This window comes from Sceloporus occidentalis, unplaced genomic scaffold (assembly GCF_023333645.1).
Source record: "Sceloporus occidentalis isolate IW3139 unplaced genomic scaffold, rSceOcc1.0.p SCAF_18, whole genome shotgun sequence".
In the NCBI taxonomy this organism is placed as follows: domain Eukaryota; kingdom Metazoa; phylum Chordata; class Lepidosauria; order Squamata; family Phrynosomatidae; genus Sceloporus; species Sceloporus occidentalis.
In genome coordinates this window covers 6,239,590-6,254,615 of record NW_028316998.1, presented here as the reverse complement: position 1 = coordinate 6,254,615, position 15,026 = coordinate 6,239,590, and the positions used below count along the sequence as shown (strand labels likewise).

The following is a 15,026-nucleotide window of genomic DNA, read 5'->3' as shown; positions in this document are numbered from 1 at the left end:
GCTCTAGTTTATAACAACTGAAAAGCTGAAGTGTGAATTCGGGAAAAAAATGTATTAAGTATCACCTTTTTAAGATTTGAACTAAAAAGCCAGAAATAATAAAACCCCTTAATATGTTTTGGCAATTGCTTCTTGATAAGTAAAAAGATATTTCATTTTTTTTTGTTTCTACTTGGTAAATCATAATTCCTCTACCTTAAACCTTAAATAATTCCCCTGGAGAATGCTTTAGCATAGTGACATTAAAGAAGCTCTTTTGATTTGTTATTGATGTAAGATACGTTTTAAAGTCTACATTAAAAGCTTGACATTAAATTGTCTGCAAATGGGAAGTACATAAACTATACCCGCTATCCGGTTTCATTTAAAAAAAAAAAATCAATTTTGTTATGGACCTTAAGAATCCATAAGATGGATGGCATGGGTGTATTAGAAACATTTCCTTTAATTGTGGCTTTTGTTTATGTTATGAGTTAAACCAACCCTATTTTTCTCATCCAGCTCAAGAGCATATTTATACTCTGTTTTATTTGGGGCATTTGCACATATATCTACCAACATTATGGTTTCCTTTTACAGGATATACAGACACAATGCATGCTTGGGTCTGCTGAAAATACATAAGTGCACGGTGATGTCATATGATGCGTGTGGCAGCATGACATCACAGCATGTTACACCCACAGGACACCTCTTTTGTGAATGAATATGAACACAGGCAGCTGTGAGCAATCCTGATTATCTGAATACTGCCTGCGGACCAGCAACTGTGTCACAAACACAGTTATCCGGACAGCATCAGCAAGTTCTGGACTACTGTCAGCTGTGTGAACCAAACAAAGCCAGTAAATAAGTATATGGGATAAATGTACCGATGAACACTGACAAATTGTTTTTCTATACAAGCTAACTTTAGGTTTTGGAATATTAGGAGAACTTGCACTAACATCAAAAAGGTCATATGAGGTTCTCATCCATTTGAGAACAATGTAATGTGTTGGGGTTTACTGAGTGAGTGATATCAGGTGATATCATAGGTGTGAGCTGAGCAAACATGGATGTTGCCCTAAGTAGTGTCATCTCTCATCCACGTTACACACCTCTTAGTTTACTTTTGTAAATGTACATGCAAAATACAAAGGCAATTACACTAAAGAAAGGGAGATAGTGAGCACTTAATTGACAAAGCTACAGGATAGGTCTCCGGAGCATGTTTTTAGATAGCAAGAAATGTCATCATGCTACAGTGTCTTGTTTTTTTCTGAAACATTCACAGATCTAAAGATTCAAACACTGTAGTTATAGAAAAATTTAATTTATGTTTCAAAATATAATAAAAATATGGTGTATGTCTGCATATAACAGAAAAATGGAGACAAGTCTAGATGTATCAGTATCTAACTTTTGATGTGCAGATGTGGCATCAGCATAGAGTTTATAGGGATTCCGCTACATGCACAGCACAACTTGTCATTTAAGTACCCAGAAAAATATTTGATCTCTGTGAAGAAACAGATTTCTACTAAGTTCAAAGTGGTTATAAAGAGAACCTCTTTCCAACACACATCCATTTGCTCTTATTTGATACGATTTATGCTTTTAACGTTCTTTTTTATTATATTTGTTATAATTTTTGGTCCTAAAAGTCTGCGTCATGAAAATTAGTTCCAACTGTTCTTTTATGTCAATGTTTTCAAATAAAGCAATGTTCATTTTTTTTATAAAGCAATGCCGGTATTTTGGGCCGTATACTAAGAATTTCCTAAGAAATATTACAAAAACATTTCAGTTCTCCCTAGGGTATCACACATTGCTACTCTCTAGAGTTTTTATGTTTCCAAATGCGGCTGTGGCAGAACTTTGATTTGCAATGTAGTGCTTGCCTCAGTAGTTTGCCAAGCGAACATAAACCCAAAACTTAATCTAATAGGGATGATTTCTAGTTGTAGGAAAACATTATTATGCAGCAAGTCACGTCGAACTAGAAAGGAAAGCTTCAGGCTTCACAGAAGAAACAACAATATAATTATTATTTAAATTGCAATTAATAAAATAATCGAAAAACTGAAAAATGCAAAATTGGTGAAAAAAAAACTTTACTTTTGGATTGTGGAACAAATTTTAATGTAGCTGTGTTTACTTATGAGGAACCCATGGATAATTGTAGCCTAAAGGTTGTATACTGATATAAGATGATGCCCTAGTTTTTCAATCATTTTAAGTTAACTATTTTCTTTATAAATGCCACTCTAATTCCCTTTAACCCCTTAAGGACAATGTCCTTAAACCCATTAATGACAATGCGTTGTGAGTCTGTACGGTACATGTACGGGCTTTGTCGTGAACGGTTTAAAGAAGGATTCATATACTACCAACAATAACACAATACTTCTTTGAATGTGAAAAATGTGTAAAGATAATATTAAAATACGAAACAATACTCTCCTTTTGTAATGTTGCTACCGAGGCAGTACTCCTCTTGTACTGATAAAAATATAACACACACAAAATGGGCCCGTACACATGCAGGGAATACAGCTAGTGAGAGAGATGCCCCTCAAATAGAATTTATTTAATTTGGGGTCTATAATATATATATGGACACCTACGGCGCAGTATCCATACCACAATACACGGCACAAATAAAGTGCGGAGTGCAAATAAATCTTGTGGTTCTCACAGCTGTAGGGTAAAAATCCTGACTCCAGACTGACTGAGTAGTGGAAGATTTTCTTGGAGATGTGGAATACAGTACATAGCCGGAGTCAGAGTTTGTTTTTTTTAACCCTCCAGCTAGAAGATCTACTGTTTGCATTGTTATTTCATATATTTTACACCTTTATTTTTGTATCTGTCCCTTTACGCTATTCTATTACTGTAAATTTAATTTTAAGCAAAAAAGGGTACAGCCATAGTTATTCTAAGCATAAACAACTGATATAATGTCATACTCCATAGGACTGCAGCATTTGGTTGAATAGCCACTTTTCTTAAATCTATTACTACTGCAATAACATGGTCAGTTAGCTATAAAAAAACAAAATTGCATTTTTTTTTTCCATTTTTATAATTTTATTACATACTCGGAAAATCATAATTTTATTTTTATGTCATAGAGGACATTCTTTATGGTTAACTCTAAGTCTACAGAACGACTCTACTTTAAATTCAAAGCACCCTATTAAACTGAAAAAGTGCCTGTTCGATGTTAGTGTGCTATCAATAGGGTCAAATAACACAGCTTTGTGAGCTTAGGAAAATAACATTTTGTAGCTGTAGAATACATATCCGGAAGCTTCTAAACATGTAACACACACTTGTCATGTAATACCCAATCTCTTTTCGGAGCAGCATATCATTAATTTAGTGGCGATAAAGCAACGCTTATGGTAGAATGGAGGTGGTGAAGCTGAAATAATTACTATAATATATAGAAAATCCTGCAGTTTTATACTAATGTGTTATCATTAAATATAAAGTGTGATTATATAGTGATTGTTTAGTCAATGTTAACGTTACTGTAATATTTTACATTGACAGTTTTCAATGGCACACAATGGCGGGGCCAGTTATGTGTAGGGCTACCCTCAAACAGCCTTTAGTAAATGGGGGGGTTGGCAAACGCCTGCCCACTGAAAAAAGAAACTATGGCGTTGTTACTATTTAAATAATTGGTAGGATGGCAGCAGCTCGAGTTTATGGAAATGCTTTATTCTCAAAGTTGTTTAAACTTGACGAGTACAGCTAACATTTACATTTCAGAAGTACAATCGCCAAGGCCTAAAATCCAAATTCGTACCGGGTGATTACGCAAGATAATTGCCCTGGAATAAAACAGTTAATGGTTTGACAGGGATGCAGTTGTCAGCTTAAAGAGATACTTGATAATCCTGCAGTCATCAGTAACTGTCATAAATATTTTGCTATTGCAATTAACTACTCATACTAATATTCTGATCTGTTGTATTCAAAAGCAAATTTAGAGAAAATTTACTGCAGGGTATACAATACTATATATATGCTAAACTCTCTATACTGCCAGTTCCCCGGTGGTTTTCAGTGCTACAGATGTCTTAAAAGTAGTTAAAAAGAGCCATAATGAAGCTGCTAATGTTATAACACTTCCTGAGGGCACATTTGCGGCAACTTTTTTTTATTCCATTTATATTTTCATATGTGACATTTCTGATTAAGTTCTATAATGCGCTAACCTTAGTTATATTGGGACTAATTGAGTAAAACAATGGTTCTCCAATGAGTAATATTTTTTGAAGAACACTCAGACCACCACGGGACACATTTAGAGCACAATGATTTATCATTCATCATATGAACAAATTCATTGAATACTAATAATAACTGATATATATATATATAATTACTTTTTCTCTTTTTTTTGTTTTGCTTTTTTATACTTTGATAAGTTACAAAAAACCTAAGGGGAGAAACCACATTCACTTAGTGCTATATCTGAAATCACAAAATGTAATGGAGCATAAAGGACAATTGGAGCTACAGTAGTAAGTAATGTCCTGAGGCACTCGGAAAAAGATATATTACCAACATTACTATTATGGATAGAAGTTATAGATTTTTGGTCAAAACATAATAAGAAATTACAAATATAAGAACATATTTACTATCTATTAAACGATCGGTTCCTCTAGAATTAGGTTTAGTTTGGCAAAAATTGACATCTGAATAATATATATATATATATATATCTTTTTTAAGCTGAGCTGCCTTTGTTGACACACTTATAACTGCAAGAACAATGAGCTCAAGACACTAGCAAGCATTTTTATAACCTCAAACGCTATAGTTACTAGACTTGCGCATTCGTCTTCGGGCGAACGTGGAAACGAGCACGAAGAGGCCGTTTTTTTGTTCGTTCCGAAGACACGCCGAAGAGAATACAGTGCCGGCAAAACGTAGGCGAAGACGAAGACTCACGAACACGAAGAATCGAAGTTAGATTGTCTTAGTTTTTTCTGCGCAGCTGCCAAAATTTCAAACAGGAGTGAGCTGATCCTCGTCTGTCCAATCAGCTCGCTCGTGTGATGTCACGCTAAGGGTCTCGTCCAATGCCTGTGCTGCTGTTTTTTGAATTCTGAAAGCGCCTTTATAAGACCAGAGCTTGCCTGAGAGATCCATTCATTTTTCGCTGTGACTGCTTTGGCAACACTGCTGTGCTGCATCCGAGCGTTACAGAGAGAGATAGATTGCACACAACAGCACAGTGCAGTTGTGCATAGTTTAACTTTTTCAGCAGTAGCACCTCTAATTTTTTTGTCTTTAATTTTTTTAGCCCCTTTTTTTTTTTTTATATAGTTTTTTTAAACACTACACTACACACACAACACAAAATTTGAAATGGATCCTCCTTTTGGGACTAAGGAGGGACAAGCTCCATCTACCACCAGCACCACCACCAGCACCACCACCAGTTCTAAGATGCAGCCTTTGCGTCAGTCTAGTCGGCCAAGTAGGCCAAGCTCTCGCTTATTATTTGGGGAATATTGCTTGAAGGATCATCAAGTAAAGGAAAGGCACCAAAAGCAGGCAGTAGTAGTGCTGCTAGGCCCACAAGCTCTTTTTTTACGGAAAGCCTAAAGCACCAGAAGCACGTTCAAAGTTAAAGGGTAGCACAAATAGTACTTCTACTAGCCCAGTGAGTAAAAAGAAGTGCCTTTTGCCCCAAGCAGGATCTTCCCCATCCACAAGCAGCATGCAAGGTACCAAGCAGAGCCAAATTAGCAGCAAGACTCCCAAACCAAAGCAATCTCATTCCTTCGTAGGGAAAACCACCACCACCTCTACCGCCTCTACCACCACTAGTGCTGCGCCTACTGTTCCCACCGGTACCACCACGCCATGTCCTCCTAGTACCTCTAGCAAGCCACCAAGTCCTTACAATATTTTTGTAAAGACAGTTAGAGAGAGGGCTGCACATAGTGGAACTCCACCTAGCGAGGTAGCAGAGGAGCCTGAGACTGAGAGGCCAAGTGCAGAGTCTGTTCTTCCTGCTCGCACTACTACTAGTCACGATATCAGTCTTAGCTCCAGCCTAGCAGGAATTCCATTTGATCTGGCTAATGAAGAACTAGACTATGAGCCAGAGGAAGTAGAGGAGATGATTGGTCAGGAATCAGATTCCTCAGGGAGCAATGTCCAAATGACTAGTGCACAATTTTCCCCTGAGCCTCCACCTTCTCCGCTACGATCATCACCACCACCAGCAGCAAAACCTACCAAATCTGGTTAAAGCAATTAGCAGTCCCACTATGGCCAGTACTGGTACCACCAGTGCCACCACCACTAGTTCTGCCTCTGTTCATCCACCCCGAGCAGTAGAAGCAGCACCCAAGGCACACTCCAAGGCTATGCGCGCCCCAATTTGGGAGCCCTTTGAAAATGTTGAAGAAGGGCGCTATGGAAAGTGCAAACATTGTGGGAAGCCAATAAGCAGAGGGAAAGTGTCTGGCCATTTTACCAGTGCTAGCATGAAGCATCACCTCAGCACTCAACAAAACGCTGTGCTATTGGGGAAAGATGCAGAAGTAAAACTTAGTGCAGGCAGCATAGCTGGTGGCCGTGGTACTACAACAACAACTAGTACCATCTCCAGAGAGAGTGGAAAAACCCCAACAGCTGCTTCTGAGCCAATAGCAGCAGCAGCTAGTGCTGGCAGCCAGAGACCAAGGCAGGTCCATTTCCATTTCATTTTTTTCTGTCTGATACACAACCTACCAAACATAACACATAACACATATAACACAGTGACATAACACATAACACACATAACACACACATGTACAATTCACAAATCACAAGGACCTTTCCTCCTGTTATTTGCCCTGGCCTTCACTTCTACACTCACTAGCATTAACGCTATAACTCACACTTCACCCTATAACATTTTTCCATCCACATACCTGCCAACAGACCCAACTTTTTTAGGGACAGTCCTGCTTTTTTCCTGTCCCATCAGATTTAGCTAAACTAGGTATGCTAGTGCACATAGGTATAGCTGGGTAGGGTAGCACTACAACATTAAATAAATATAATAAAGTAAATAATAAATATAACTTTAAAATAAAATTAAATAAACCCATTAAAATTAAAATTAAATTATTATTTAGACATAATACATCTTTAACCAAAACAGTGCACTGATAATAATCTTAAACATAACCATACATTAACCCTAAGCTATTTTTTAGTTCTTGTCCAATATTTTTCCATTCGCATACCTGCCAACACACCCAACATTTTCATGGACAGTCCTGCTTTTTTCCAGTCCTGTATTGTGTACAGTACACCTCGGTACATGTGTTCAACTCTATTGGTCGTTTCGGCAGGGGGCTCGCCTGCCATCAACGAATAAAGTGCATTCTGCAGTTCTGCAATTCATTTGCTGATGCCAGACCAGCCCCCTTCCGGCGACCAATAGAGTCGCCCACACGTACCTTCACGGCGCGAACGCATCTGCTGCTGCTGCTCCGATGTGTTCTTAACCCCGTATTAACCCCTGCTACGCAGCCGGGAGAAAACGAAGATGAAACGAGCACGAAGAATGTCCACGAATATTCGCCCGAAAAGAAGAAAGGAACGGGCGAATATTCGCGGAATACGAAGATTTTTTTTCTCCGAAGACGAGTACGAAGATGAATACGAAAAGCCCCCTGGTGCCCAAGTCTAATAGTTACCCAGAACAGTAACCAACACCAAAGCCAGACCCCGTACTTGAATTTCATTCTTAACTACATTTCTTTCTAAAATGTTAATAAATTCATCATCAGACATGTTTGTTGCCACCCTGCTGGAATATTAATTAATATTACAGGTTGATTACTGACTAAATAAATACTGTTCTTCCGGCAACTGTGAGTTTGAGCTACAGTCTGTCTTATTTAAATATCATCCCAAATTGGGCCACATTCTTAGGCTATTTTTGTCTAGAGTCACAATATTAGGCTGGGCTCCACCAGAATTACAGACTGTCCTAAGTCATACTTTTAACCTAAATATAGAGCTTTCAGAGTGATGATTTTAGCCTGTAGATCAAAAGTAACCCAGCCACAGCAGGATGAATATTAGAAGGGTTAATATCCACCAAAAGCAAGTACTGATAAGGCTTGATAGGCAGACTTCTCAGAAGCTAGTTTTGAGTGTTTATAAATTTGGGGAATTTAATTTAAAATTATGATAAAGCACAATGCAGTTGCAAACAATAAGCAACAGAAAAAGATGCTCCTTTGCCCGGTTATCCAGGAATCTGCTCTGGAAGCCTAATTGTCCTCCTTTTATATAATCAATAATTGACCTGGCTATTCTGTGTTACTAGTCTATATTTGTCAAACGTTGCCAAAATATTTGTCAATTACTCAGTTTGCTATACTGACTTATTCAAGGCAGCTCTTCAACGAGGACTGGACTAGATGTATGTACTTTTATATTTTTTTAGATGCATTTTATTGTTGCTTTCTCTGCTTTGCTGTATATACCTTGGAGAATTGGTGAACAGAGAAAACCAAGCAGTCTGATAACTGTTTATCTGTTGAAGACACAATATCCAGAGCAGTGGAGTGCTCTGTAAAAAGTGTGGGGCCACTTGGGAGTTGGCTATTTTAACCCTATTTTTATACATATTATACTATGTTTCTATTTGCTCTTTTCTTTATATATGCTGAATGCATCAACTCTCTGTATCATCTTGGAATGACATAAGGTACTCTAGTTTATTTTGTACGGTTACCGCGCACCTCCCTACTTTTATATTGTCCTTTTAAGTATATCTGTCACATTCCTAAAAGCTTGCTTTACTAAGGGCATCCATTTGACCTGATTTGCATGATTAATCCTGCTCATTAATTTATTTATTACACCCATGACATGGAAGTTAATATATCCTGTCAGTGTCAGAAGGAGGGGTGAAGAGAATGGAGGTGAGCTCAGGACAGGTGAATGAATAATAATGCAAAAGGAACACAAAGGCAAAGGTGGGGCCTTGCCAAGGCAAATGAATAACTTACCGGTAATTTTATTCTTTACACTATTCATAACAGCTTTATTCGCTAAGTGCAAAGTGAGAATGAAAGTCAAAGCTTGCACTGTTAAAATAAATACCTTTTTAGTATGAGTAGCACATACAACCATCAACCTTGCCCCAGCATTTTCAAACAAATGGTCCTCATAGTATTAAAGTAAAAAATGCTTCTTAATTTAGTGCCCTAGCTTTACACAACACGTCCCTATCTAGCAGTCCAAGCCTCATTAGAGTAAATGCTTGTATTAACCACTTTTTAATCAACCATTATTGATTTTGCTGATAAAATGGCACATGGGAGACCATCAAACAAAATCTATTTGCTGCGATGTAACATCAGGAGGTCTTACTGAGAATGGCAGTATTCTGTTTCCACAGCAACAGGAGGCACTTAAGTATCCTTTGATCCAGCATTTTTCTGTCATAGGAAAAGTTTTATTATTTTTTTTATATGATGTCAGATGTGGGTTTTTTTATTCTGTATCCACGATGAAGTGATCGGATTGTGAGGCATTGTAACTGAAATAGTGATATAAAAAAATGTCAAAAAAAATAAAAAGATTTGTTACAAAAAATCTTAAGAGAAAGGGAGGTATTTCCAGTGAAAATTACTATGGTTACTTATTTTTTTTTTTAGTTTATCATTTTAATTTGCAAGCGTAACCACTTCACCAAGATAAGACGTTTTCTTTAACGTGTATACAGAGAGAAAGATAGTTCTGCAACACTTGCATCATTTGAACATCAAAGATCTACAGTTTAACAATGGAGTATGATAAAAAAATGAAGTTTTGATTTAGGGAATTGTGTAGTTTATTAAATTAAGTAGTTTGTACAGTTATCTAGATTTAAAAAACACAGAGCTCAGTTTTATAACATTGATGCTATATTTCTGAAGTTGATTCTCTGTAAATGAATGAACAGACAAGGTATTTAAAATGTCTGTGCGTGTTCATGTAAATTATTGCTTACTTTGCTACAGCTTCATACTAAACACTTGTACTAATAATATATGAATACAGAATGGATATAGAGTTTGTATTCTGTTTTATGCACTCAATACCAATGTATGAGTTGTGATAGCACTTGCTGTTCCTTTGTGCAACAAGAATCCACAGATGAGATTAGTAACAAAAATATATGTGCCGTAGATACAATTCCTTTCATTATTTATGTAGTTTAGAAAAAGGGTAGAATACTAGCTGATATGCTTGGTTTGATCAAGTAATTCATAAATATATTATGGGAGTTCTTCAGAGATTTAAATGTCCCAGATGTAGCAACAGATGCTTACAAATTGGCTCTGTGGTTGTCTATATTTTAGAGAACTTGCTTTGTCTCATATTGATTTTACAAAATGGAACGTATAATCTACTCACTACAGGTCACATGTATGCATACCATCACACCTGCATCAAATTATACTGCTCACAAAATTATTTAGTATATGAATGATTCACTGAGCAATCACGAGGTCAGCAAAAAAACACTGAATGAATTACCACAATTCAAAACACTAGCTACAGACGTCCAGAACATTTTTTATGCAACACTAGGAGAATATCTTTGTTAGAAAAACTAGATGAGTGCCTAGATGTTGGGCCGGACCTGAGCCAGAATGTCCCTATCACAACCAAACAACAGTTTTACCTAACATTGATCCATTCTAGTAGATCTACTGTACATCTGTTGATAAGAAATTAGTTCTTAGATGCCAATGCAAAACAAAGATCAGGGCTGTATCATCTACATTGCAATGACACCTTAGGCCATGCTATGGTTATCCCCCAACTGTAACATAGAAAAGGAAACATGACAGACACCTGAGGAACTCTGTAGGTTAATGGACACTTCTGAACCAATTTGGCTCTGGGGCTCTTGGTAAGTATCTTCAGTTTCCAGGCAGGGAGATGGCTTTTGTGTCTGCCCATGCGACACCTACATCTCCACCCACAACAGCACCTTTAAGTCTGAATAGAGTTAGCCCCAACCCTACATATAGTTTGCTCCTACCTCCAGGTGCAGCTGCACCCCCAGGAGAAGGGAAGCTCCAGATAACCAACCTCAGGAAGTTCTATGATATGTTAATGCAGTGCAAAATAACATATAGCTAATGACAATGTCTGCAAGGAAAAATGTAAACATGTTAGAAATGTGCCACCCAGATCACATAGAGCAAAGGGGTGTAGATGGTGATCAGGGTTCTTCACACATCGAGTCACACCCTTTGTGCTTACCTTCTGTTAGATGAAATGTATTTACTCATACTAAAGCAGGTCTTTTCGAATCTTATATGACTTCAGTTGATAAGTAGAAAAAAATGTGTAGCTATTCACATCAATGCGTGAATAAACTTTAATTAGGTTATTTGGCCTTAGATAGATAATGCAAAGTAATGACTGCCTAGCTTAATTCAGGTAAACCACAAAGCTACTATTTGCACAGCTTGCTTAATACATCTCAAGAGCCTTGTCATCATTTATTGGGGCTGTAGAACTGCACCTTTTTTTCTTTAAGTTGTTTCAGAAGAAACAGGTGAACCAAAATTTTATTTTATGTACATTTACAGGTTTATTCTCAACACCAGACAGAACAATGCTCAGCACACTTTCGGAAGAAAACAAACATAACACAAATACAGCTTATTTTGTTAACTGTCTCTCTTGTGGTACACCCCCACCGAATGAAACATAATTGGCAAAAATAAGCATTTAGCCCATCTAGTCCTCGCTTCTCCTCCATACAGTAGTTTCCATCTATTCAAGGAACTTAGAAATGTTGTTGAATGTTTATATGTATCGCAGTACAATTATAAAACCATTTTAATTCATTTTAGAAATCTAGAAAATGTGTTTATGAATTTGAAGCTTGGGAAATTTTAGAACTGCTATCTAGAGTCTTTCTGAAGGACTACTTTAAACATGGAATCATATCATATTGTTACAAGCATGAGTGAACTGTAATTCATAATCAAATCACAGTGCAACTTTCTTCAATGTTAACAGGTAAGCCGTAAGAATCAAGAGGATTATTTGTGTATCAGAAATCCTTGAAAATATAGGAGTAACATGCTTCATAAATCCGTAAAGAAGTCATAAACCCCCAGTAGGAAGACAAGCTACACGACAGAGGGTCATTTGGTCTCATGCATAGTAACAGAACATTCCAGGGATGAAAGATTCTGGCAGTGGTCAGACTGAGCAGAAGTAAAGAAAATAATTATTTTAAAATACCAAATATAACTAAACAGAAACCAGAGAGGTAAACGTATATTGTGAAAAACAGAAAAGCAAAAGGAAATATCAAGTAATTAAAAAGTGAGATATAGTAGAAATTATTGAAATTCTAAAATATAATTGCCATCACAAACAAATCTGCCCACTCACAACTATCATCACTATTTATCATTAGAATGCCAATGTGTTATTTGAGAAGTAGGAAACTATAACAGTAAAGCAACTGAGCTAACCTTCATAATCATAGCATAAGAATGAATTATGCATTAAAAAGTAAAATAAAAACCTGCTTAAATCAATGGCTCCAATATATCTGATGGCAAGTAACATAATATGTAATGTATCCAGTTAAAGTATACAATAAAATACAGTATATATATAGTATATATTTGACTGACATATAATTGTATTTTTATCAATGTTCTCTAAGTTCTTTAATTAATGTATGTGTCTTAAGACGTAATTTGGAAGATAAAAAAAATCATTGTTATTCCATACTGTAATTATGCTATTTTTCCAGTGTAATATACCGTAAAACCAATGACAATTAATCTGAACAAGTTATTCTTAATACTAGAAATATATGATTTTTTTCATACTGGTATTAACACTGAAGTGAAAATGATACACACGGATCAATTAACTAAATAAGAATGATTATGGCAAAATTGGTTAGCATAAAAAAATATATAGTCATGCGTCTGAGAATTAATAGGTCATGAAGGTGCCTAAAAGGTAGCCTAACATAAGAAGATGTGATCATTCATAATGAAAATTGAAGCTATACGACTAATCTCCATCTCTGGTCATTGTGAGTGCTGTTGGCTGTTGTCAAAATCTACTAACACAAATCCAGGCATACTGGCTCCTAATTATTATTAAACTAGCTTTCCATGACGCAGACACAATTTGTAAGTGTCACAGGTGCCCCCAAAACCTGTCAATCCCACCAATAAATAAAAAAACAAACATTCAAAAATGTACATGTATATATATGCATATCTGGTGGAATTGCAATGAGCTTCATCAAATCTGGACTGAGTTATTTAAGATCATATCGGGAATATTAAATAGTCATAAAATACCTACTCCAGATAAAGCCCTGCTACATCTGAATTTGATTAACCTCTCCTATAATCAGAAAGCATTGTTTATTCAATGTGTGTTTGCCATGAAAATAATAATAGAAAGATACTGGCTACAAAATAGACCAATAAGTACAGAGCATGTTATTAATCAAATCAACCATCAATGCTTAATGGAGCGTGGATATTATCAAGTGCAATTTAAATTATACAAATTTTATAAAGTTTGGAGACAATGGTTGACAAAATACCCTAATTTATCTTCTTCTTAAGGATATGGAGTCTAAGAGACTATAAGCTATATAAGAATGAAAATGCCTAAGGAATGAGTGGTGTGAATGAAGAGTACGAATGTGAGTAAACCCCTTTAATTTTCTTTTCTTTTTCCTTCTTTTCTTCTCGTTCTTTATCTTTTCTTTTTAGTCTGTTTTTTTTTCTTCTATTTGGATGATTTATGACTAAGAGATATCCTATGAATAACCTGGCCTGTACATCATCTATTATCTATTTATTTAGTAACAGCTGACAACGAATCAGTAATAGAAAGATAGATTTATAAGTTACTAAGGTAAAATGACCTACATAAATATTTGGGAAATGTAAAGCTTAATATTACTGTTTTACAAGACTCAGTACTGCCATGCTAATGACCTATATAAATATCTGGGAAATGTAAAGCTTTTTATTTTCAATGTCTCAGTACTGTCATGTCACTGTTATTGTATTGCTATTTGTATATATATAAACATGAAGTAAACAGTTACATGTTTGTTTAATCTGAACAGAATTCAAACCCTTCTTAAGTGTTGTCTTATATGGTATACACACAATAATCTTTACTCTAAGGTATTCTATTCTCTGATATACACTATGAAGGATGGCAGTCCAACAAATTATGTAGGCTTTATATGGACAACAAGAGAGAGAGAGAAAGAAAAACAAATATACCAGATAAAAATAAGTACAAGATTAATATTGGCACATAATTACTAAATTACCTTTCCTACATATTGAGGGTCCGGTCCTATGTGTTCTTCTAAAACAAAGAACTGATTCCATACCCATCCACGTTTTGGGCGGTGATGCACTTCTGTTTCCCCTTCTATCTGTTTGGTTTGGTTTCTGGTCACCTTGACGGAGGTGTGATGTGTTGCTCCATAACACCTCTGCACAAAACAGAGACACACTAGGACAGGGCAGATACCTGATGTGCTCGTAATTTTCATTGTAGGATATCTTTCCAGTTCAAAGTCTTTGTGTTTTTAATCTTGTGCTTTTGTAATCCAGTGGTGGCGCCCAGGCTGGAGGTAAAGCTAAATCCTCCTTGGGAAAACAGTCCAATAAGGTCTTCTAAAAGCATCCATTGCTCTTAATGATTTTTTTTTTTATTACCAATTTCTATATTTACATCCTGAAAAAATTGTGTGCTTGAACTTTGTCTTCAAAAGAATACGTAGACTGTTGTCCAGAAAAGAAACATCTTATATCTAATGAAAGAAAAGGAATACACTGATCACAAACAAAACATCACCATTAATTACAAATTCAAATTTATCAATTAACCTTTTTTTCATTAGTTATTCATTAAGTCTTAGACATAAGGTATATACGACTGTTATCCTTTTAAACTCTTAGTGATCAGTCTATGTTTCACTG

At 36.1% G+C, this 15,026-nt stretch overlaps 1 protein-coding gene across 1 annotated transcript in view; it reads right to left on the bottom strand.

Moving 5' to 3' along the window:
- LOC149302557 (cadherin-18-like) overlaps window positions 1-14,596 on the bottom strand; it is a 142,175-nt gene extending 127,579 nt beyond the window's left edge. The window contains exon 1 of the mRNA XM_089482337.1: window positions 14,369-14,596. Within this exon, the coding sequence (XP_089338463.1) occupies window positions 14,369-14,596 (228 nt within the window). The remainder of the gene's footprint in view (window positions 1-14,368) is intronic.
- Between the last annotated feature and the right edge of the window lie 430 nt (window positions 14,597-15,026).